This window comes from Callospermophilus lateralis, chromosome 5, assembly GCF_048772815.1.
Source record: "Callospermophilus lateralis isolate mCalLat2 chromosome 5, mCalLat2.hap1, whole genome shotgun sequence".
NCBI classification, from domain to species: Eukaryota; Metazoa; Chordata; class Mammalia; order Rodentia; family Sciuridae; genus Callospermophilus; species Callospermophilus lateralis.
This window is the reverse complement of record NC_135309.1, coordinates 143,170,526-143,197,082: the sequence shown is the minus strand read 5'-3', so window position 1 is coordinate 143,197,082 and position 26,557 is coordinate 143,170,526. Positions and strand designations below refer to the sequence as shown.

Here is a 26,557-nt window from a genome sequence, read left to right as displayed (position 1 = left end):
AATTTGTGGGAAACTGCAAGAAGAGTGGGCCTGAGTCTTACACCCCTGTATGGAAGTTTAGGAATGTGGAAGCCCTGCTGATCCTAGTCCAAGCCCCCAGCCAAAGTACTTGAAATGGTGGCATGGCTTTACCTGGTGCTTGCTTCTGTGTCTCCCAAGTTTTCCATGGCCCTCAAGTATATGGAAGGTAATAAGGAGAGAAAACTAAGGTGCCCAGCAGAGGAAAAAGGCACATCCAATAAAGGATATGCATAAACTGCCAAGGGATAAGGACTCAGTTACATCACCAAGGAAAAACCAAGCTATTGAGCTATATAGGGGCAGGAGGAAGTGTCTGTACTTCCTGAGTGAGCACTTTCCAGAGACAGATGAGATAAGCCCCTGGGACTCAGGTCAGGGAGGCTGTACCCCTAACCCCCCACAGGGACTTTGTGCACTCCTAGAGCCCACAGTTCAGCTCAGTTAATACTCCATACTTTATGTGATTGTGGCTGAGCAGAGGAAGCCTGGTGACGGAGTGCTAGCAAGAAAGGAATGTGCGCCAACTCCTTTAGTGTTTTCCCTATGGAGCTAAGAAAATTTCCCAGTTGACTGAGAATACCTTCCTCTCACCACTTTTTAAATAGTCCTGTAGAGGGTGCAGTTTCCCTGTCCCTGGGGCTCCCATGATCATGCAAGTCCTGAAGACTTTGCCATTCAACAATATATTCAAAGCACTGAGGACTCTTCTGGAGAGAATAAAAGCATCCAGAAGCACAGGAGGGGCCTCAGACTTTGAGGATCTCCCAGCATACTCTGAGGAAGACGATAAAGACACGGACTTAATTCCAGTTATCCCAAGCTTGTACAAGGCACCATACAGTTCTAGATGCCCAGGAATTCGGAAAAGGTCTATCCTATTACTGGCCATCTTTGGGAACATATCCACAGAGGCTTGATATTGGGAGTAGGCTGGAGGAAATGATAAGAGACCTATGCCAAGACTGGCAGACAGAAAATGGCAAATTCTTGAAGGACCATGTCTTTAATATTCAAATTGTTCGGGGCTAGCTTTGCAGCCCAGCAGTAAAACACTTGCCTAGCATGCAGAAGGCCCTGGGTTTGATCCCTAGTATCACTGAAATAATTCAAATTATTTAAAGTTTTCACTATAAAATGGTTAATGTGAAATTCACCTCAGCAGGCTAAGGAAGCTACACTGAGATAACAACAACCAAAAACAAGTTTTTAAAATTTTATTTATTGTTGAAGCTAAATAGTAATTCTCATGGTTCAGAATCCAAAGGTAAAAAAGTGTGTACATTAAGAACATTTTATCTTTTCTTGAAATACCCAATTTCCCTTTCTGAAAGCAACTGGTGTCATAGGATTTGTGTGTGTGTGTGTGTGTGTGTGTGTGTGTGTAGTTTCTTTTGTAACTATCTGAAGATGTTCTATGCAAATATTAAGAGATAATTATACATAGTTTTTAATGCTCTCTTTTTTTACACATACGGTAGCTTATCTACTACGCATACTGTTCTGTACCTTGCTCTAATTATCTACCACAAGCGCCAACACTGAACACTTAACTCTTTTAATTCCCACAACAATCATATGAGGGTAGATGCTATTAATATGCTCATAACCCTTATTTTTTTTTTTTTTCCTTTTTTGTTTTTCTTTGTTTGGGTGCATAGCACATATGTATTGGGAATTGAATTCAGAATCTCATGCATGCTAGGCACATGCTCTACTACTGAGCTACACTCCCAGTCCCCAAACCTCATTTTTAGAGGTGAAAAAACTGAGTTTCAATCAATTTAAAAATTACAGATCCAGTAATTGGTGTGGGTCAGACTTGAACTCAGTCTGATTTCAGAATATTTGTCTTTAACCACCCAACTTTACAATTTCAACCTAAAGAACTTTTTCATTCATTTTCTCAGCTGCATAATATCCCATTGAATGGCTGTTGTAAATTATTATTACCTATTGATAAACACTTAGGTTTTTCCCAATCTTCTTCCGTTATGCTATAGTGAATAAGCTTGGACACGGGTTTCGGAGACTATTTTTTTGACTTACTTTTTAGTTGTAGTTGGACACAATGCCTTTATTTTATTTAATTATTTTTATGTGGTGCTGAGGATCAAACCCAGGACCTCACACATGCCCCTTCTGAGGCTATTTTTGATAGACTGTAAAATTGCCTTCCCTCTTGCCCTACCAGTTTACACTCAATGTACACACAGAGAAATAAATCATCAGAAATTTTCTCTAGCAGATCCTTATATTATGGCACCACAAGATTAAGAATGATCTAAATGCTTCTTTCGTCAAATTTATCCCTCACCATCTTCATAGGAGAATCAAAATACCTTTTGTTATAGCCAGAGGCTAAGGAATTTTCTATTTCCTGTGAAAGAAGAGGGAGGTCTGAAGATACCAGACCATTTGCTAAAGTTGAAATTTGGCAAGTAGCCACTAAACAGCACTTTCATTTTAGTCCCTGAATATATATGTATGTATATATCTTGCTTGCTTACTAATCATAGCCTTGTCTGGTTTTCATCCAATGCCATTTCACTCACTCAAGTGCAAATATTTATTGAATTCCTCCTATATTTAGGCACCTGTTAGATAAAATGAGTAAAATGCACAAATAGGCTGTTTCAAGTGGCTCCAAAAGGAAGAAATGCAAATGGCTAGGCTTCAACTATGTGCCAGAATAAAATGTTGCTCCCATCTGGGAGTATGCTGCTGCCTGTCAGTTTCTGGGAAGAAACAGGACTGCCTTTGATCTGGCATACTTTTTCTATGTAAGCTTTGCTCCTATTTATAATTCTCCCAGAAATTAAGGCAGCATTGCGAGAAAGAATGTCCTTCTGGGGCTGGGGCTCAGCGGTAGCGCACTTGCCTTGCATGTGTGAGGCACTGGGTTCGTTTCTCAGCACCACATATAAATAAAATAAAGATCTATCAACAACTAAGGGAAAAATATTTTTAAAATATTACACAACTACTGTGTGTATTAAGTTAAGGTATTTCAAATCCCAGGGGCTACCATCAGAGTTTATTAATAGGTAGCGTATTATTTGACTTCAGCATGACAGGAATTTTTCAGTAGGCTGGGTAAGACTTTTCTGAGGTTAGAACTACACCCTACGAGCAACTAAAAATATTCTGCTGGGGAACCTTAAGAGCAAGATGGGAACAGATTTTACTTTGTTCAAAATAACTTATAAATAATGGAAACTTACTTCTCACCGTTCTGAGTGCTGGTAAGTTCCATATCAGGGTACCATCAGATTCTGTCTGGTGAGGGCTACTCTGCTTCAAGGATGAGCACCCGCTTTCTCCATCCTCTCAGGACAATAGGCAAGGGAATTCCCTCCAATCTGTTTATAAAGGCACTAATTTCATTCATGGGGGCTCTTCCCTCAAGGTTAAATCACCTCCTAAAGGTCCTGCTTCTTAATACTATTGTGTTGGTGATTAAGTTCCAACATGACTTTGTGGGGACATAAGAGCTGGACTTTCATTCCTTAAAAACTTTCTGCATTTGTTAGCTATAGTTTTCTGCAAGTGTATGGACCTTGTGGTAGGGTAACATTTCCATAATCATTACATTACAAACCAACATGACCACAAGTGAATGGTGAAGTTCAGGGTAAAGTAAGCATTTAATGCAGGGTGATTTGAAGGAAGGAAAATGTGCTTGAATTTCTATTAAAACCCATTATTTCTGGTTCAAGGATAGGACCAGAAGTTAAAAACAAAAACAATGCTGGGGGGCTGGGGTTGTGGCTCAGTGATAGAACACTTGCCTTGCAGGTATGAGGCACTGGGTTCAAGCCACATAAAAAATAAATTAATAAACAAAGATATTGTGTGTCCATCTATGACCAAAAAAAAAAAAAAAACAATGCTGGGGATATAGCTCAGTTGGTAGAGTGGTTGTCTCATATTCACAAAGCCCTGGGTTCAATCCCCAGCACCACTGTAAGGGTAAAAGAAATTGAAGTTAAAGTGTAAAAGACCGGGCATTATAAAGTTTCTAAGCTGCAAGGCCTGAATTAAAAGGTATTGTTAAGTTAAAAGGTATTGTTAAGTTCCTCTGCTACCCCCAAAACCTGAAATTCCTGTAGCTGTTAGGACAATACCCGAACTGCCCGGTAAATATTCCCACTGACTCTCTGGTTGTTGAATAACCTGGGACCCTGTGTAGCTTGTCACCTAGGCATTTAGGCCCTAAAACCAATCAGTTTGAATGTGTACCCCGCTTAGGAGTGACCAATCACCGCCCCCCCAATCTGTTCCCGCCAATGAATGTACTAAATCATGTCTCAGAGTTGTTGTTCAATTTTCCCACGCCTCATGATGATTTGTTCTGATGTATGCAAAGCCCCCGCCCTCCCCAAAAAGTGTACTTAAGCACTGCTTGACCTCTGCTCTGGGCTGTGGGCTGCTCTCCCTTCATGAGTGGGCACGGAGCCCCAGCATGCTGGAATCTCAATAAACCCCCTCCTACTTATTGCATAAAGTCAGTCTCTTGGTGGTCTCTTCCTCCGACGCTTCGCCAGACCCTTACACCACCAAAAATAAAAATTAAAAACAAAATCTGTTTAACAGGATCCCACAGCTGAAGAACAGGGAGGGGTCACTTTTCTCTTTCTGCCATTCCTGAAACAAAGTAGGTTATGTCCTTTTTGTTGAGAGAATAGTCATCAACTCTTTAGTTCTTATCTACCAGCTCTCGGAGGGATCAACTTGTTTAATTATTTTATTTTTCCGTGGGGATTAAACCCAGGGCTTTACCCATACCAGGCAAATTCTCTATCACCAAGCTATATCCCCAGCCCATTTTAAAAATTTGAGGCATGATTTCATTAAGTCACCCAAGCTAGCCTCAAACTCGAGATCCCCCTGTCTCAGCCTCCCCAGCCACTGGGATGACAGGTGTGTGCCACCACACTTGCTTCACTTACATTGTATATTTACCCAGAGTGAATTTGTGAAGGGGGAGCACATAAAGATTAATTGGGTAAAAAGCAAGGTCACTGATGTGACTAATGCTTAATTATAGCATAATACCTGATACTTGAAACTTAACTGCAAATATTTATCAGTGTTTCCCACTACACTAAATTTCTTGGAAGGTGGAGCCCATCTTACTCATCTGGGATTTATTATTATTATTATTTTAATATTTATATTTTAGGGACTGGGGTTGTGGCTCAGCAGTAGAGCATTTGCCTAACACCTGCGAGGCCCTGGGTTCGATCCTCAGTACTACATAAAAAATGAATAAATAAAATAAAGGTATTGTGTCCAACTACAACTAAAAAATAAATATTTTTATTTTTTAAAAAAATACTTAATTTTTAAAAAAATATTTATTTTTTAGTTGTAGGTGGACAGAGTATCTTTTTTTTTTTAATTTTTATGTGGTGCTGAGCATCAAACCCAGTGCCTTAAGCCGGCTAGGCCAGTACTCTACCACTGAGCCACAATCCCAGCCCTATTATTATTATTATTATTATTATTTTACAGTGCTGAGGGTCAAACTCAAGCCCTCATGAATGCTAGTCAAAAGTTCTATCATTGAGCTATATCCCCAGCCCCTAAAGGTGAAACATAAATTTTGAGGTTTTTTTTTTTTTTTTTAATGTAATCTTGACTAAAAATGAGTTTGTTGTTAACTTGAGAAATAGATAAGTCTCTTTAAGGGCTTTTGACATTCTGTTAGAAACAAACGAAAAAGTTTCGGAAAATGAGGTTGACAAAATCTTTTTATCAGGGCTGAAGCTGTGGGCTCAGCATGTGTAAGGCACTGGGTTCGAGTCTCAGCACCACATATAAATAAATGAATAAAATAAAGATCTATCAATATTTTTAAAAATTCATTTAAAAATCTTTTTATCATTGCTCAAACCTATTGCTTAGTGTCTGTTAACTCTTAGTTCCTCTTCCTTTTAAAAATAATAAAGCTTGAACGCTATTGATTTAGACTTGTAATTCATACGGTCAGACTCTATACATCACACTTCTGGACGTTTTATTACAAAGTGGCAATCAACGGAAGGGAGCAACGCCGCTGAAAAACTTAGTGATCACAGGCTCATTGGATGACAGCGACATACTCGCTCTCCAATCGCCAGGAAACCCGGAGTGAACGCTCTCTGGATTGGTGACAGGAAACATCTCTCCAGGTGATTCAAGAAGGCAGGCAGCACCTCTGGCCAATCAGAGGAATTCTGGGGCCGGCCTTGCCGCAGGGGGGTGGTATAGAACAAGTCACCGGAGAAAAATCTCCGCGGTCAGACCTGCCTTCCGCGAAGAGAGAGGGCGTGGCCCCCGGCTGCGAGCTCCAGGCAAGTGGGCGGGGCGCGCGGGCCTGGGCGGGGCGAGTGGATTCTGCTGCGGAGCCGGATGCGGGCGGCGCCGCGGCCGCCAAGGCTCTAGGAATGGGCGGAGCCCCGGCCGCTTGTGCTGGTGGCCACCGCCGCTGCCCAAGCCGGAGACCGAGCTGCCGCCTTAGTTCCCGCGCGTCGCTGCTTCCCAGAGCGGCGGAATGCTGGGGAAAGGGGTAGTCGGCGGTGGCGGTGGCACCAAAGCGCCAAAGCCCTCCTTCGTGTCGTACGTGCGCCCAGAGGTGAGAGTGCGCCGCGCGGGCTCAGCGTCGGGCTGGAGTGGCCGGGACCAGGGGTATCGGAACCGTGCCTTGAGGCGGAACCGGGCGCTTCCTGCCGGTCTTCGGGGCGGGGCGAGGCCTTAGGGCCGCAGCGGCCTCGCTCGGGCGGGGCCGGGACCCCCGGGCGGGCAGGCAGGTGCTCGAGCCTAGCGCCGGGCTCGCTGGCCAAGGAATGAAGGGGCCGGAGCCGGGAAGGTCTTGCGGCTGGGCCGCCCTGGGGTACTCTAGTGGTGAACTGGGATTGTGGGCACCGCTCTGAGAGGGAAGGGCTCGTGTTTGGGACCCGCATGGGGCGGCTCCTAGAGTCCGCAGCCCGGTGGGTCTGTCTGCGCTGGACTTTGTCCGTGAGTCTTCAGAGCTCTCCTGTCCCAGCTGCCTGTTTCTGGGTGCCATTTGATGCCACTGGGGGGATACTTTGCACCACCTGCTGCCTCCCATCAGCGCTGCGCTGCGGCTAGAATGTGGGTCGGCCCTGCCCTCAGTCTGTCTCTGTCTGACCCTTGTGAATTCCTCTGTTTTGTTTCTTTCCCCTTCATATCACCCCCGCTTCTTGTGGTTCCCCTGCCGTTTTACTGTCAAGAAGTTCGTTCGTTCATTCATTCATTCTTAAAATACTTTCCGAGCTCCTACTGTGTGCCAGGAAGCACTGTTCTGAACACTTGTGATATACATCATCAGTGAGCAGAACAAAGATCTCTCCCCGGAGCTTATGTGAGAGGGAGAAGAGAAACTGACTAAATCATAGATATATAAGCAAATTATAGGGTGTATTAGAAGATAAGTATGGGAAACAAAAGGCATCCTTTTCATCCTTGAAAAGGGGCATTTGAGCCAAAACATGAGCGAAGAGTGATCCAGGTAGCTGGGCCTGGTGTGGCCTGGTGAAAGCCATGAAAGCTTGGAGGAGCGCAAGGGAAGCCAGCATTGCACATGCCCTATGGGCAGGAGGGAGAGGTAAAGGCAAATTTCTAGACCTTTTTAATGGTTTCTTAGAACTGTAGCTTTTAATGAATGCCTAATTAAATGCCTTCACATTTTGGATTTGTTGAAGGTTTAATCTGCCTTTCCCTACATACAGCACTTTAATCAACAACACACACAACTATCAAATTCCCTATCTCCAGATGTCTTCTCTTCCCACTTTTCACCTCTGTAAGGCAGAGACAAGTGAGCTGTGGATGAGAGGTCTTAATCAGGGACTGATTCTTCAAGACTACCTGGACTCCATAACCTTTTGCATATGAATTTTCAAATTCAAGATGAGTGTGTTTTCTCTAGTGGAGAGTACTTTTGAAATGGGCCTTATTTTTAGTCCTACTTTTAAAATAAAAACCACTTCCTCTGTTAGTACTTTATATGGAGTCACGGTCATCTTAAATTTTCAGCAGACTTCCCGTGTAATCACATGTAAGTAATGTGGTCAGTTTCTTTTCTTTTCTTTCTTTCTTTTTTTTTTAATATTCTCTTTAAAAAATACCTTTATTTCATTTGTTTTATATTTGTGTAGTGCCAGGGATCAAACTCAGTGCCTCACATATGCTAGGTAAGCCCTCTACCACTGAGCCACAACCCCATCCTGGTCAGTTTCTTTTTGTGTCTTTTTTAATAGAGCCCTGGTTGAAGAACAAGTGGTCTTTAACCTTTCCTCTTCAGTGAGATTAAACTTACAAGTGGAAAGTCTTCTGAAATGTGGCCAGAGTTCAAGAATGTTCAAATTCCTCATCCACCAAATGCACATGTTGTAATTAGACATGTTTTCACTCTTTGCCCACAGTTCCTGATATATTTCTTTTGAGGGATAATTAGGAAAGGAGAGTAGTTCAGCCCCCAGATAAGCCTGATTGCATTTTTCAGATCCTTAGAGTTGGCAGTTTTGTTTTCTTGCATTAAAATAATGCTGTCAGATGCAATTCTTCTCTGTTGTATTCTGATTCTAAAAAATATTTTGTAACAGGATAAGGCTCTCACCTAAACTATGGATGATTTTTTTTTAAGTAAGGGTAGGAGGAGGTGAGAAAGAATTTATTTTTAAGTATATAGCTTTGCAAGAATTCCCATTATGGGAAATGCATGTGAGCAGCATTGAGGCATTGTTTATGTGTCGCAGAACCTTGGGTCTAGTAACCTCTACACTCACCCAGTGGGAGAGTCCCTCAGAACACTTAAAGTTGTCATTCACTGTTTCTACTCCTGTGTCCCTCATGTTGCCTTCATCTTTACAAGCCTTTGGTATATGGCTTGCTATCACTTCTTTCTTTTGCTAGCTGGAAATTGCAGTTTCTCAGATGCTTTTTTTTTTTTTTTGGTAGATGTCTGAGCTGCCGGAACAACTTTTAGCCTTACAGTGTAATGATAGCTAAGTAGGGAAAAGCTTATTCTTGGCTGATCAGATCCTGGAATGTTCAATGTCAGTGGCCTTCAGTATACCAAAAAGTCTATCAAGAGTCAGCACTTTGTGTTGAAAAACAAAAATAAAGTATTGATAAAGTATTTGAAGATAATGTTGTTAAACATAGGCTTATTTTTTCCTTGATCAAAAAGAACTGACATGCTGGGGATGTGGCTCAAGCAGTAGCGCCCTTGGGGATGTGACTCAAACAGTAGCTTGCTCGCCTGGCATGCATGCGGCCCGGGTCCGATCCTCAGCACCACATACAAAGATGTTGTGTCCACAGAAAACTAAAAAATAAAATATTAAAAATTCTCTCTCTCTCTGTTTAAAAAAAAAAAAAAAAAAAGAACTGACTTTTTGGGCTGGGGCTGGGGCTTAGTGGTAGAGTGTTTGCTTTGCATGAGTGAGGCCCTGAGTTTGATTCTCACCATCACATAAAAATAAATAAAGATATTGTGCCCATCTACAATTAAAAAAACAAAGAACTGACTTTTGATAGCCTAAAATGAGAGATAATAATTAACCCCAACTTTTAAATTGAATCTCTGCCAGAGTAACATGTGCTCTTCTGTCTTTAATTCTGGTAAGTCAGTGAATATGACAAGTAAAACTCTGAACTGTAATTGGGGACCTGTAGCCAAGTTTTGTAAATTATTCACAGAGTTACTAGTAAGTAGGAAGCTGAAGGCTCTGAACTTTTAGGTGAACAAGAGAGAGGAATCTGGGGCCGTATTTGTACTTGATGTTAGGTGCCTAAAAACATCTCAGCACCCTTATCTTAGCTCAATCCCAAGCACAAGATACAAAGGATATTGGTGCCTGTGTGCAAGGGAACTGATGGGTACTGAGATCTGCTCCAGGCAGGTATCTAGTTATAGTTTGGATGCTGGATCCATCTTTATAAAATATGACACTTAAAATTTAAATTATTATTTTATCAGAAGCCGTACATAGGTGTTCATTACAGAAAAATAAGACAAATATATACAAAAATGTTAAGTAAAAATTATAAACTTACTAACAATTTATGTATCATCAGATATGTAGATAAGTACATACATATACATATATGTATATATATATGTGTGTATATGTTACAAAAATGGGATTAATACTGCTAATTATACTGTTTTTTTAATGTTTTCTCCAAAAATATGTATTATAAACATCTTACCATGTCAGTTGTTCAGTTACAACATTATTTTAAATTAGCAAGAGCTAGAGATGTAGCTCGGTTTCAGAGTGCTTCCCTAGTATGCTGAAGCCCTGGGTTCAGTGTTTACTACATCAACAAACAAACAAACAAACCTCTTCCTGAATAGAAACACACTGTAGTGGAAAGCTATAGTAGCACAAACGGCTAAAGGAGATGATTTTCAAATTCAGATAGTTTTGTTAGGAACTTTTTCTGATGCTGAATGACAATTCTGATTCTTCAAGAGTCTCAGTTCTTTGCTCAGATACCTTGAAATTGTTAGCACTGGTTTGGTAATTTATAATGATTAGAAATTCTTAGCACTGTACCGTGAAGCTTTTACATAAAGGACAATTTGGTGATCCTAAGAGAAAGTTCTGATTTAACAAGAATCCGTTTCATTGTGATAGTCAGTAAAATAAGAGCTTCAGGGAGCTTCCATGTTCTTTAAAACTGACCTGGAAAAATTTAGCTTTTAAATTGCTGCTGTACTTGTACTTATTTTTGTGTGGTCTTCAAATATGGTTACAATGTACATTCTAATAGAGCTTGAGTTGATGTTTCACTAGAATATAATAGTAATTATTATCAATGATGGATTTTTAGATTTGAAAGATTTTAATCTAGTCCACCTCTCTACTTCTTTCCATTATATAAATGTGAAAAACTGAGACCTACCAGGTTAAATGTCCTGCTCAAGACCACAGTGGTATTGCAGAATAGAGATCAGAGTTAAAAACTGTCTTCTAAAGATCCAGCAGTGTCAGTGGCTAAGCCAAGACCCACAGGAACTCAGGAAAGGCTTTATATAGATGTGGGAAGAAAAGGCAAGAAGAGAGATGAAGATTGAGAAGGGCAAAAATAAATAAATAAATAAAATAATGGTTGTGAGAGCCATTTTTTTTTTTTTTAATTTATCCCTCAGGGAAAAATTGCACAGCCCTTTTTTAACCCATTCCTTTGGTGGGGAGAAGTGAATTTGTGATAATGTATTCTTCCCAGAGATAGGACTGTGGGTATAAACCAAAACAGACAGAGTAATTCCTAATATACTTATTAGGCATTTCTGTGCCCAGGATCTATACTTATTTCATATTTTCAACAATCTTATGAAACAGATCCTATTATAACCCCCCTCCCCTTTGTTTTCAGATGTGGAAAACGGCTCAGAGAAGTTAAGTACCTTGGTCAAGATCATAACTAGTGGGATTGGGGATATAGCCCTGTGGTAGAGCAAGACCAGGGTTCAGTCCCCAGTACCACCAAAAACAAACAAACAAAATAGCAATTTTTGGTGCCAGATTTAAAAGTCTGACTCCAGCTGAGCACAATGGTGCATGCCTGTAATCTCAGCAGCTTGAGATGGGCCAAGGCAGGAGGATCTCAAGATCAAGGACAGCCTCAGCAACTTAATGAGGCCCTAAGCAACTTAGTGAAATCCCAAAAACAAAAAGAGCCTGGGATGTAGCTCCATGGTAAATTGCCCCTTGGTTAAATCCCCAGTGTACCCCACCTCCAAAAAAGTTTTGACTCCAGGACTCATTCTTTTATCCTTATACTTATGAATGCAAGAAATATTAATGAAACTTGCTTACAGTTATACTTGGCCTTTGTACACTAGAGTGCTTTCTCATTGGTATTCTCCAGTAGCCATTTCTTTCTAGGCTTTTGTTAGATGATCAGCTAGGTGACTGCTAAAAAGATACAGGGACCCCTTAAATATTTTAGTCTTTAGAGGCAGTGTTTATTAGTTAACAGATGCAGTTCATTAGTTTAACAGATGTTTACTTAGCACCTGCTAAATTTACCAGACATTATTCTAGGTATTGAGTAGGACTATATCAGTCTACAAAACAAAATTATTGAGGTGACTTTTTTGCTGGATCATTGACTTTGTTAACTTTGGTGGATAGATGTTAATAAGATGATGATGATAACAAGAAAAGATGACTTATCCTAAAACAGACTTCCTTCTCTCAGTCCTGGTAAATAAAAGTAGCATTAGCTCGGTGCATGCCTGTAATCCCAGGAGCAGGAGAGGCTGAGACAGGAGGATCTTGAGTTCAAAGCCAGCCCACAATTTAGTGAGGCCTTAAGCAACTCGGCAAGATCTTATCTCTATATAAAATAAAAAAAGGGCTGGGGACGTGGCTCAGTGGTTAAGTGCCCTGGGTTCAATCCCTGATATCAAAAAAAAAAAAAAAACTTTAAAGAAAAGTCCAGCTGGGTGTGGTGGTATACACACCTGATCCCAGTGGCCTGGGAGACTGAGGCAGGAGGATTGTAAATTCAAATTGCCAGCGTCGGCAATTTAGTGAGTACCTAAGCAACTCAGCAAGAACCTGTCTCTAAATAAAATATAAAAATGGGCTGGGGATGTGACTCAGTGGTTAACTGCTCCTGGTTTTAATCCCTGGTACGAAAGACAGAAAGGGAGGGAGGGAGGGAAGGAGAGAAAGAAAGAAGAAAGAAAAGTCCAGATACGTTGGTTGCTTTTTCTTTTTTTTTCATGGAGGTGTTAGGAATTGAATCTAGAAGCACTCTACCATTGAGCTACATCCCCAGCCCTTTTTATTTTTAATTTTGAGATCGGTCTGTCTCTAAGTTCCTGTGGCTGGTCTGAAATTTGTGATCCTCCTGCCTCAGCTTCCAAATTATGAGGATTATAGGTATGCACCACCTCCCTGCCTGTTTTTTTAAAAGAATCTATAACTTCATAAACTTTTTCTCCATTCCCAACTGATTTTTTGTAACCCAGAACACCCGCCTCTCTGACTTTATTTATTTATCTGTTTGTTATTTATTTATCTGTCTATTTATTTATTTTCAGTGCTGGGGTTTGAACCTTGGATCTCTGGCATACTATGCAGGTACTCTACATTGAGCAGCCACTTCCAGCCTCTTCCCCTCTGGCTTTTGAATGCTTTCGGTGCTTAACTTGGCACTTACTGTGTGTGAGACACACTGCTTTGATTCTGTTAATAGGGATAGGATACTAAAATACACAACCAGCCCCCTGTCCTCAGCCCCTCCACAGGCTTGTGTGTGTGTGTGTATGTGAATGTGCGCATGCAGTGCTGTGAGCCTAGAGCCTTGCACATGCCAGGCAAGTGCTCTACCACAGAGCTATACCCCCAGCTCCTCAAATAATTTTTTCATGGTGGAATTTTCTCCTGCAAATTGAATCACTGATAGTGATTTAACAGGCCAACAAAGACAATAAAAGCTCTTCCTAAAATAATCACTTTCTTAGCTGTGGCTTTAGCCTGATGATCTGTCTAAAGCTTCCGCTTTTTCTCTCCTGCATGTGCTTCCTGCAGCATATCCCTGGGCCAGATCCAACACCACATAACTTCTGCAGATGGAGCATCATAAAGCATCATGAGGCTCTGCCAAGCAACACTTCCTGTAGCACGATTAAACAGCTGCCACACGCATAGCCTTCAGCTGAGAGCCAGAAATTCCTCTGTAGCCTTCCATCTGCAGTGTTACAATAAGGACTATTGCGGCTGCGGGTATAGCTTAGTGGTAGAGCACATGCTTAGCAGGTGCAAGGCCCAGGGTTTGATCTTCAGTGTGCATGTACACCTCCCCCCACAGTACTACTATCAGAATCTTAGTTTGTGGGATCACACTTAGAAGTTTAAAAGTTCTAGATCTTTCTATGAATATCCTCAATAGAATGTTGGATATTTTGGAATACTTCCACATAAAACTATCCTATACAACAGTGTGCTTTACAGAGAATCTGGTTTTCAGGGACCAGAAATCTTTGTAAAAAGTCCATACTTTGTTATAATAAATTCAAGTGTAATAACATTGGTATTTGGAAGTTAAAAATTAAAAAATTGCCCTTATGGTACCCTAGCCAAAGCAATTATTCCATTTTTATAGTATGCCCAAGCTTTGTTCTTGTGTGTGATTCTGCTTGTGTGTAAAAATATATAGCTTTCATGTGTGGTTGTCATTTTTGGAATCTGATATGGATTAGGTACTGCTAATGCATATGAGTGGAGCATATACTTTGAGTCGTTTTAATAGCTGGGAACCACCCTCTATTTCTCATCAGTGGGTTTGTAGTCTTGATAAGAGAATATGTGAATCCAGAAAAAGGCTGAAGCCGAGTCTCTGGTTTTGTTAGGGTTATGCCTTGGTAGCCACATGTGGGGAAGTTTAACAAATAGCAGAGGTTTGGGATAGATGGAATTTTGGTCAAATACATGTTCACCCACATTGAGAAACCAAAGTTGTCTCAGTTTGACACCCGGAGTTTACTGTCACTGAAGTAAGTTTTGTGGTGAATGGGAGCCATATAACAGTATTTTCTAAATCGTTAATGGAATTGTTTAAAATATAAATCTCATGAGATATATTAGGAAGTTGGATTAAAGCGGATAATTCTTTTAACCTCTGCTGTTGCTTTGGGAGGAAGAAGAAGTAAATCTGTCAGAGATGGAAAGCACTTAGTTGTTGTCTCTTTTCATTTCCAGGGCTTCACCTTTCCTTTATTTCACTCTGCCTATTTTGTTGATCACATCTCTAAGGAAAGCAAAAACTTGTCAGTGGCTCTTCATATTAGCTGAGGGTTAGGAAATTTACTTAAAGCCTTGCTTGTTTTCTGCCTGAAAAGTGGGAAAAATAATAATAATAATGTCCATCTTATATGATAGGTATGTATGAACATTTTTGTGGGGCTGGGAATGTGCCTCAGTGGTAGAACACTTGCTTAGCATGTGTGAGGTTCTGACTTCAATCCCTTGAACCACAAAAATAATTATGAATTTATTAACTGTAATTACATATGTAAAGCCCTAGACAGGATACTTGCTGTATAGTTAGCCTTCAATAGAAGTGAGCTATTACTGTTATTCAGAAATTGGTCAGAGCTGCTGGGATGGTTTCATAAAGTGCTTAATCATTAATCTTGGAGTTCAAAAATCTTTCCCAGCAAAGGTATTAATAAAAGTGGAGTATTTTGTTATTGTGGTTGTTGCCAGGAAAGTTCACTACATGTGGTAACTCTTTCTTAGAATATTTTTCACTATCTCTAAAAGTTTCTTTTCCTCTTTTCTTTGTTCCTTTATACATTTGAGAATGATTTGATTATATTTAAAATTCCAGTCTAATGATAGCACTTAGTTGTTGTCTCTTTTCATTATTAACATGTGTCCTTTGACGTTTTGCTAGTTTCATTAAAGACTTATTTTTCCTCTTTCCTCATTTCTAACTGGCCACTCTGACAAAGACCAAATTCTGTCCAGTCAATCCATTTGTCCAGTATTCATTTATGAATATTTGTGATTTCTGAATCAAGTAAAATCACAATTAGCCTAAGTAAAATCAAATTATCTCTCAGAATAATATCTGTTTATTTCAAAGGCAGTTGCAAGACTGTGGTATTTGGGTTTCATATTTAAATACTTTTCTCCCAAATACTGTCATCATATTCTTGTGTCCTGTCTTTCATCATTTCTTATAGACCTGTCTGGTGGGCAGCCTGTCAGAAGTGGCATGCTAACTCCATTATTTTTGGGGAAGGAAGGGATTTTAGCCACAAGACAGCAGAGCTTAAGTGTGGGTGGTGACAAAGGAAGCCCTGGCCACAGTGGCGAAATATTTTGAAATCTACCTGTCTCTTGGACAGATTGTCAATCTCTGTTTCAGACAATAGTCCTGAGCTACTGGAGTTATATATATATATATATATATATATATATATATATATATATATATATATATATATATATATATCCATATCCCCGCCCCCCCCCCCACTAGGAATTAAACCCAGAGGCACTTGACCACTTAGCTATTTCTGGGCCCTTTTAATTATTTTTTTTTTTTTTTAATTTTGAGACCGGGTCTCACTAAGTTGCTTAGGAACTTAGTCTTAGTCTTAGGCTGGCTTCAAACTTGAGATCCTCCTGCTTCGGCCTCTCAAGTTGCTGGGGTTAGAGGCATAGGCCACCACATCCAGCTGACTGTTGGTCTTTTTATTTTTGTTTTTGCTAAGAGAGTTTAAAATACCTGCAAATGCCCTGAAGGGAATGAGCCCAGTTTTTTAAATAAAAAAATCTCACTATATTCTTGCCTTTTTTCTGGATAAAAAATTGAATTCTTTTTTTTTTTTTTTTTTTTTGATCTAACAAATGTATTCAGAGTACATGCAAGGATGAAATTAACTAAATACACATGAAGAATCTTTTTGGCTAGACGGACAATGGAGAAAAAGAAATTATAAACTGGAAAAAAATTACTAGGAACATGTAGGTATGATTTTGTTATAAAAATTTTATACAACAATAGATTTGTATGGGTATATAATGTGTCAGTGGTCAAACACAAAAGGTGAAGATGTTATTTGTGTTAGGATAACGGAGAGCTCTGAAGGCACTACCTTGGAATCTGAGGTTCAAGTTCATAGCAGTAGATGGGCACCACATTAAATTACTGATCACAAACCTTAATGGTAATACACTTTGTCAGCCAACAATCACCCATTCTCAACAGCCACTTCCATCTTTCAGTTAAATATTATGAAATCTATATGTATCTGAGATTTATCTGATGGACCAACTTCACAAGAAAAATGTGGAAATCATTAGAACGGAACTTACTCTGATCCACACTTAACTTTTCCTCCTGTTCCAACTGTGTAATAGAAGATGTAGTGGGTTATATAGTGTCCCCTCCCCAAATTCATGTAAGTCTGGAAACTTCTGCAATCTAAATAAAATGTGATTTCTACTTTACAGCAAAACCATAAACATATTATTTTCTCTCCCTGATTCTCCAGGAAAAAGTCAACCTTGCCAACAGCTTGATTTCAGAGGTCTGGTTCCTGAACTATGAGAGCATTAATTTCTCCTTTTGAGCCAGTCAATTTATGGCAATTTGTTATGAAAGCCCTAGGAAACTACTATAGAAGATGAGCCTCAGCAAATATCAAACACCAAGACTTCCATAATCTGGCTGCTATACTGCATTAACTAAATCCTTGCCTCTTGAATTAAAAAAAAAAAAAAAAAAACTCTGAACTTACTCCCATTTATTCTATTTCTTATATTTCTACTGATTTCCTCTCTAGTCATAGGCCCAGACTAATAATTTATATACTTTTTTTAATTTTATTTTTTTTTATTAGCTACACACGACATTACAATGATACAATGATCTTGGCAATTCATACATTTAAATCATTGGGGTATAATTTCTCATTTTTCTAATTGTACAGATTGCAGAATCACACTGGTCACAGAGTCACCTATATACATACAGCAATCATAATGTCTATTCTATTCTGCTGCTCTTCCTATCCCCCTCTACTCCTCCCCTCCCCTCCCATCATTTCTCTCTATCCAATCCAACGTGACACACTTTTTTTTCTTTTTCTCATCACAACATCATACATGTATTCTGTATAACGATGATTTTATATAACAATATAAAGAATTGAATTCTTTAAGATCATTTTCCCAGTGTTTCCTTGTGCTTGGGACACATGATTCTTTCACTCTGTCTCCCTTTGAAGATGTGCTGCCTGTTTTTGCAAAATAGTAGGTGTAGCACTTTCTCCAGTGACCTGGTCTATGGTATTGGACATCATGTTAGTTAAAGGAGAGTCTGGGACTCTATCATAGGGATGAATTGTGTCTCATCAACAGGACCTGTATTATCTCCCAGGGTATTGTGGGTGGGGCTCCATGTTCACATCTCATGCCTTCTGCTTTGACCACAAATACCATCTGTTGGCCCCTCTTTTTCTCACCTTTATCTACTACCTATCATCTATCTGTACTCCCTACCCAACCCAGCTTGCTTAGTTTTTGCTTCACTTTCACTTGCCCCGGTAATCCCTTATGCTGCTTTGCTCTTTTTCCTTCATATTTTAAAGGCCTTTGTCTGCTACCTGCTGAGTAAAGAAGATGGTCTGTGCTCAAAGGGTGATAAGAGAAACCCCAGTGTATGTATAATTAGTGCCTAAGGAACTCCATATTTCAGCTGTGATCTGTTTCGCAGACAGAAGATGGGTAGGGGCACTCTGGGGTACATAAGAACAGCCCTCAGTATGGTATGAGCCAGGCTGTCACTGTGGCTGGTGCTGAACAGAGGGACATCTGAGGAATAAACCTATATTGGAGGTGCCATGTTATCATGGAAGAGCCTTTGATTTTGGAGGTTTCCAGTCCTGCTTCAGCTATTTGATGGTGACTTTAGATGTGGAACTAACTAAGATACTCAATAGCTGCTAGATGCTCTTATTATTAATAATAACTTGCACTGAAAGAGTATTTGTTTGAGCAACATTTTTGTGTACCTACCATTTGCTAAACACTAGGTTAAAATTAGAACTCCAAAGAAATAATGTGTACTTGGGAGTTTCACATTCTGTTGGGGAGACTATAGATCACCAGATGGCTCTAATGCAGGGAGGTAGGAGCTGCCTACTTAAGACAGAGGGGAACCCAGAATGCTCCAGAGCACGGAGGAGGAGGGTCCACTACAGAACCCACTGCAGCATCTGGTCTTCTATGAAGGCTGCGTAGGACTTGGAAAGGCCAGTGTTAAAATGGGATTTGGTGTGGGAAGGAGGGGGATAATGTAGCAGGCAGGCAAGAGAGACAGCTTGAAAGGCTCATAGTATGTTGAGATTGGGTTGTTACAGCATCTGTCCCCATCTCTTATATAAGACATGTGTACTCATGCATGAAAATGAGAGAGAAGTCTTGAGTAGAATCCAAGGAGCACCTCCAGGACATGTTTCTGAAAATTTTTTTTTAAAGGACTCCTTCTTTCTGTAACATGCTGCGTTACCATTAGGTCAACTGGCCCTTAGCGAGCCTGTAGAATCCTTTTCATTCGTCCCTCCCTGCTTCCTCTTGTCCTTCTCTTGCTCCAAGGCATTGAGCTCTTCCCACCTATTTGGCTAACTTGAAGTTTATAGAGTGGTTTTAAGGGAGTTGGTGGAGGGGGAGGCACAGAAGGCAACACCATGTGTTTCTGCAGCTGCCATTAGTCACATCCCGTAGCTTAAATTATAAGGCAATGACAGCTCTGTAACCCGCCACCTACCACCTTTTTCTCTGGCATTTACACATCCTAACACCACCATATAATGTAGTAGTTAAGAGCGTGGCTGTGGAATCAGAACTCTGCTACTTGCTAACTGTGTATTTGGGCTGGTTATTTAACTTCTCTGAGCCTCAGTCTTCTGATCTTTGAAATGGGAATAATAATAGGTTCTAACCCCTAAGATTGCTATTAGTCTTACATGAGGCAATTCATAGAAAGCTGTTAACACAGTATCTAAGGTGTAGTTTTACTGTTTGGGGGTTTTGGGGGGTATCGGGGATTGAACTCAGAGTCACTCGACCACTGAGCCACATCCCCAGTAGTATTTTGTATTTTATTTAGAGATAGGTACTCACTGAGTTGCTTAGCGCCTTGCTTTTGCTGAGGCTGCCTTTGAACTTATGGTCCTCCTGCTCAGCTCCCAAGCCACTGGGATAACAAGCATGTGCCACCTCACCCGGCTTTGTTTTGTGGCACTAGAGATTGAACCCAGGGCCTCCCCAATGTTAGGCTCTTCAACCAAGCTACAACCCAGCCCTGTAGTATTAATTAGTTGCTATTCTTCCTTTCTTTGAGCTGTCAGTCTGGTTCTGATAATGGTAATACCTGACCTTCATTTCCTTTGAGCATTTTTCTTCCTTGTATTCCCAGAGGTGGGAGTTCGGAGATGGGAAGGAGGTACCATGATATTGTAGAAGAGCCTTTGATTCTGGAGTTTTTCAATCCTGGTTCAGCCATTTGATGGTGATCTTAAATGTGGGACTTCACCTGAAACTTCTCCTCACCTATAACATGTGGATAGGCATATTCCATGCAGGCTTATTTTGAGGATAGAAGAAATCAACTATGTATACCCAGCTCAGGACCTGACAGGGGTGCCTTTGCTCTTGAATGACTATACCTTATCCACCATGACTAACTTTACTTTCTATCCAGAGGGCCTCCCTTAACTGCAGTTTCTTTTTCAATAAATAGATTCATGATTTCCTTTTTGTCCTCCTATAGCAGTTATCTTTTCTTGTCCCAACTTCTAGGAGGACTTGAAGTTTGGTAGCGTTGTAAGTCCTGAGCTGACACCTTCAATTTGGCTTAGCTTCCTTCTCTCTCCTTTTAAGTCAGCAGCCCCTTTCTCTTCCTAGACACCTGTACTCCAAACCAGTCACAGTACCCAGGTGCCTTCTGTGATAGTCTGTGTTTTTACGAATTGCCACCCTTCCTGTCTGGTATCCCCCTTTGTGTCTGAGTTCATTTTCTGCAAGAGCTTGACTGTCCTCTCCACCTCCCACCTCTTTCTATCTGTACCACTCAAGAGATCCTCTGCACACCACGGCCAGGCTCCTGCTGAGTTCAGTCTTCATGTTGTCATTTCCCACCTAAGAGCCCTCTGTTCTCCTGCCCCTTCCACTGATCCAAATCTTAACAAGCTTTCAAGGCTCATGCAGGATCTCAGCCTGCTTCTGGTTTTGTTGAAAGAGCATCAGTTTGGATTTGGGAAGCCTGAGCTCTGGCCAATTTTTGTGTGACCTTGAGGTCTCATTTCCTATAGAGTTTTAAAACATGTTTCTTTTAGAGAATCAGATATGAAAAGTAAATACCAAAAAATAAAATAAAAATTTTTACATAGGAGACATAATTATACCATAGGGGAGGGAGGCACTGTAGTAATCTACATTTTTTTTCAAAATTTTAGGTAACTGAACTCTTCCCTTATCCCTTGTTGAGAACTGCTATTTCAAAAGAAATCATGGAAAACTCAACAATATGTAGAGAGAAAGGAGAGATGTGAGAAGCAGTTTGACAAGCTCCTGGCTGAGCAGTATCTAGGCCCTTATCCCTTCAGCCTCTGCAGCCTGTCCTCATAATTGGCATCTGGCATCGCCTTTTTTTTTTTTTTTTGGTCGGTATATGAGTTGTCTGCACTTCTGGTTCTTAGTGATTAGCATCATTCAGAGGCTTTTTTTCTTCTGTTGAATATTTTTTGAAGATTTTAGGTTGTGAGATATGTTAGGCTTTCTTTCTTTTTTTTTTTTTTTTTTTTTTTTTTGCAGCTGCACACATGCTATGCAGGTGCTTTGCCGCTGAGCTGCATCCCCAGCCCCTGTGTTAGGTCTTTAGAGTGATCCCTGACTCTAGTCTCAGTCTCTATGCCCCAGTAATCAGTTCTGGCATAAGGTGCTTTGCCTTGAAATACTCCTTTTACTAATAGTATGGCAGTTAGTTGTTAAACCAGTGACATGTCCTGGTGCTTGAAGCCCAGTTGTTCCCCTGTTATGTCTCTGGCTACTCTTTTGCTTCCACAGGCAACTCCTTACTCCATCAGGTATATAGGTTCTCTTTGTTGGGTGTGACTCAGACAGTGAGAGAACCAAGCCAGTCAATTGTTTGGTGAAGTCAGACCTCTGGGTTCTGTGGATTCACTGGCATTTGGGTCTTACCATTTCTTCTCTGACTTTATTTCTTACTAGGGAGAGTTTGATATAGTGTTTGGATTGTTTAAAGGCTTAATAAATTCTGGTGAGGATAATTCTTGCTAAGAAGTATGAATAAGAAATGCTTTTACTGCCTTCAATAAAGAATGAGCTGTCAAAACAGAGTGAGGAATTCAGTAAACACCCTACTGACCAGTTACTATCTTCCTTTAAAAAAAAGAGACAGAGAGAGAAATCTAAGGCAAGGGCAAACAACAACAACATCAATAACAACAAAAACAAAAAATAGTAAGTCTAAATGTGAAAGAGAGGATTTTTAATTGCCACATGAGTAAGTAATATTGCTTAGCTATCAGAGTAGTGTACTTTTACAAGTCCTTGCTGGTTTCCCCACCCTAGAAATTTGTTACAGTTGAAAGGACATTCGAAGGTGTTACTTTGTAAGAAGAAAGGGGTTTAACATTGGTGGTTGCCAATTTTATGGGGTGATGAAAATGCTCTAAAATTGATTATGGTGGTGGTTATACAACTCTATGAATATATCGAACACCATTTTAATACTTTGTATTATTAAACTCTTTAAATAGGTGAGTTGTGGAACTGGTTTCTTCTAGGCAGGAGGAGCCATACTAGGTGCATAGAGAAAGAGTAGACTCTTCAGATGAGCTGGCTTCTCCCTCAGCCCTACCCAAACAGAGTAGGGTTGATGTATGGGCCTTACACCTTTAAGTTCTAGCCATTGTGAGCAGTTTTTATGTCTTATTTATTATTTCATCAGTTTCTGTTGATTAATTTTCCTCCTGTTGATTAATTTTCCTCCTGATTTATCAACTAACCAGACCTGCTCAGGGCGACAACTCAGAGGGATCAGGCACAAGGGGGCGGGGACTGTAGGGAGGGAAAGGTTTTTTCACAAATCATTGTGACCTCAAGGACTATTTCAGAGAAGGGGCATGTGCAGCAAGGGAACCACCAGACGACATCAGCAGTCCTTCCTCTCCATTGTCCCAGTTTCCACATTAGGTTCCCAAGATGTTGTGTTTGGGTAGCACAGAGAGTGCAAAGTAGTAGTGTAGGATGTTTTGTCTGGTTAAAAATATTAAAAAAAAATAGTAGTCACATTTTCTCATATTTCCACAAGCATAACAAAATCTGAACCCAGCCAATTATGGGGATCTGGTGAGTAATCTCTACAGACTAGGAAGGGGAGGTCTCCAGCTGTTAGATCATCTAAAATCTAGGGGTATAGTTTTCTACATGACATAAGGTATAAGAAAAATGCCCAACCCTGGGTCATAAACACCTTTAAGTTCTAGCCATTGTGAGTAGTTTTTATGTCTTATTTATTATTTTATCAGTTTCTATTGATTAATTTTCCTCCTGATTATGGATCACATTTTTTTATCATGTCCAGAAATTTTTGCCTAAATGCTGTGCATTATGACTTGAAGACATTTAAATGTATTTTTTAGGAGGGGAAAAACAAATAATTAGGTAGGAAAATATCAATCTCTGCTATGTTTTTAATTTCCAGAGCTGACATTTAGATAGCAACTCATTGCTTGCAGGCCAGAACAGAGTAGGAGGTAAAATTAGAAGGCAAAAGTACAAAGGAAGGAGGGAGGGAAGGAGGAAGGAAAGAAAGAAGGAAAGCAGGCAGGCAGGCAATCCAATGTTTAAAAAACAAGAAAAAAAGATTAAGGATCAAAGTTTTTAGAGAGAGAATTTTTTTTTTTTTTAAAGAGAGAGAGAGGTAGAGAGAGAGAGAGAAAGAGAGAATTTTAATATTTATTTTTTAGTTATCGGCAGGCACAACATCTTTATTTGTATGTGGTGCTGAGGATCGAACCCGGGCCGCACGCACGCCAGGCGAGCGCGCTACCGCTTGAGCCACATCCCCAGCCCAAGAGAGAATTTTTTAATAATTTTATTTTTTAGTTTTCGGCGGACACAACATCTTTGTATGTGGTGCTGAGGATCGAACCCGGGCTGCACACGCATGCCAGGTGAGCGCCCTACGGCTTGAGCCACATCCCCAGCCCTCAAATCAGGTTTGATGGCACACACCTGTAATCCCAGTGGCTTGGGAGACTGAGATAAAAGGATCACAAGTTCAAAGCCAGCCACAGCAACTTAGGCCCTAAGCAACTAACAAGACTCTGTCTCAAAAAATAAAAAGGGTTGGGGATGTGGCTCAATGCTTAAGTGCCCCTGGTTTCAATCCCTGATACCAGAAAAAAAAAAAAAAAAAAAAAAAAAAGAAAGAAAAAGAAAAAAAGAAGTTTAAGGATCAGAAGTTCTAAAGTTGATGTCAGAATGTCTGAAAATAAGTTCTGGCTTTACCATCTATTTAGCTATATGAACCTTGGACATATTATTAAATTTTCAGAGCTTCATTGGATTTATCTGTAAAGTAGGGATGAAAATACCTTACAGGATTGTCAAGTGACATGAGACATATGAAAGTGGTCACAGTAACACCTCCAACAAATTATATTTTTGTGTGTTTAGTTAGATGTACATCTTTGTAACAGCACTTAGTCTGTAAATGCTGTCTGGAGTTTCCAAATAGCCTTATGAGATAAGCATTTTTTATGGTTGATAGCTGATTTGCATAATAAGTATTTAAACAGCAGAGTCCTTAAAGACTAGGTACAGTCATCTATGTATATGGTCTGTTACCTTGGGACCAGACAGAGATTGTCAGTTAGTCTTACTGCATGTCTGCCTCCCTGGCTTCAGATGTTGTTTCTCTTGGTTTATTGTCAGAGTAATTGGTGCTTGTAACTGCCACAGGCAGTGTATAGTTAGGGGAATAGAGCTGTGGTCAGCAGCAAAGCTATTACCTGGTCATGTTTTCAGAGTCGGAGGCTTATGGAATGAGCCTGCTAGTCAGGCTGACTCTGAGAGAGCCAACCCCTCCAGCCAGAAGCTGGCAATCAGCAGCTCTGGGAACTAACTGTAGGAAACAGAGCCTATTTCTTTTTCTAGCTCCCTAGAACTGGATAAGGGATGGATTCATTCAGACTCTAGTCTGTATCCTCAATGAGAAGTCTTAAAGTCTGATTTTGAGTATGCCCCTACTCCATCAATGAAACTAAAGTACATTTCAGAAAGCTAGCTAAGGGAAAAATGGAACAGTAGTTCAGTTGAACCTGGCACTAATCATATACATAGAGTGTTAGTGAGCTTTCTATCACTTTAACAGCTTAAAAGCAAAGGTTTATTTTGGCTCACAGTTTTGGAAGTTCAATCCTTGTTTGCTTGACTTTTTTGCTTTTGGGCCTGTGGCAAGGCAGCACATGATGCCAGGAAAATGTGCTAGGGCAAACTGCTCCCTTCATGGCCAGGATGTAGAAAAAAGGAGTGGACTTGGGTTTCACAGTCCCCTTTGAGAGCATGCCTGCAGTGACCTAAACACCTCCCACTAGGCCCAACCTTTTTTTTTTTTTTTCCTTCTTCTTTTTTTATTTTTTCCTTTTTTTGTGGCCTCGTGCAATCTCCAGCCCTTTTTAGTTTTTACTTTGAGATAGGGTCTCACTAAATTGTCCAGTCTGGCCTTAAACTTGCAGTCCTCTTGCCTCAGCCTCCCAAGTAGCTGGGATAACAGATGTGTGCCACCACCCCCAGCTAGACCTCACCTCTTAAAGTTTCCATCACCTACCAGTAGCACCAAGCTGTGGACTAAGCCTTTACCACATGGGCTTTTGATGGACATTTCAGGTCTTAACTGTAGCACTTGGAACTTAATTTATTTATTTTTGGAACCAGGGATTGAACCCAGGGGCATTTCACCTCTGAACCATATGCTCAGCCCTTTTTATTTTTTATTTTGAGATGGGTCTTGCTTAAGGCCTCACTAAGTTGCTGAGGCTGCCTTTGAAATTGAGATCCTTTTGCCCCAGCCCCCCGAACCTCTGGGATTACAGATGTACACCTCTGTGCCCAGCTTGGGGATTTTTAATAGAACTATTTCTTTACCTTTGAAGAACTATGTCTGGGCCGGGCGCAGTGGCACATGCCTATAATACCAGCAGCTGGGGAGGCTGAAGATGGAGGAAGATCATGAGTTCAAAGTCAGTCTCAGCAACTTAGTAAGGCCCTAAATTGCTCAGTGAGACTCTAACTAAACACAAAATAGGGCTGGGGATGTGGCTCAGTAGTTTAGTGCTCCTGAGTTCAGTCCCCAGTACCTTCCCCGCCCCCCGCCCCCGCCCACCGCAAAAAAAAAAAAAAGAACTGTGCCTGGCATTAAAGAACATTACCAGGATCAAGAAGTATTTGTCTTTTTGTATTTTTTCATGTATGTGTACTTTCAGTGGACTTTCATTAACAATATACTTTATCAGGAGTTATATACTAGGAGTTAAAGCTTAAAGTCCATAAAGATATAGCCTAAGCCCTCGATTTGTGTCTTTGATTGGCCAGACAGACTAGGTAAGAGATTATTGCACTACAGTGTGAAAAGTGCTGCAATGGAATCATATACAGAATATGATTTGGGCACCCAGAAAAGGTGTTCCCCCCACTTTCTGATGGAGAAAGTTTCAATCCAAGAAAGCTTCACAAAGGGCTTGCACTGTGTGGACAGAGGATTGAATGGGGAGTTGGATGGACAGGACTGGGGATAGTAGATTGGGTGGGCCTAGTAGGTGCATGGGGGCTAGACAGAGGTGGTTAGATGGGCAGTCACAGGAGCATGTGAAGGATGGTGACCTGAGGTAAGAGAGCAGCAACAGGCAGGGGCAGATGTAGATGGATTTATAGGTGTTCAGAAAGCAGAGCACAGTATG

At 40.6% G+C, this 26,557-nt stretch overlaps 1 protein-coding gene across 4 annotated transcripts in view; it reads left to right on the top strand.

Moving 5' to 3' along the window:
- The first annotated feature begins 6,453 nt into the window (after positions 1-6,453).
- Mtmr12 (myotubularin related protein 12) overlaps positions 6,454-26,557 on the top strand; it is a 72,995-nt gene continuing 52,891 nt past the window's right edge. The window contains exons 1-2 of one of the 4 annotated variants that reach the window (XM_076857342.1): positions 6,552-6,637; positions 13,094-13,133. In XM_076857342.1, coding sequence (XP_076713457.1) covers positions 13,128-13,133 — 6 coding nt within the window. In that variant the 5' untranslated portion in view covers positions 6,552-6,637; positions 13,094-13,127. Of the gene's footprint in view, positions 6,638-7,106; positions 7,138-13,093; positions 13,134-26,557 lie in introns of those variants that run through there. The other 3 variants (XM_076857343.1, XM_076857344.1, XM_076857341.1) reach the window with 3 other exon arrangements.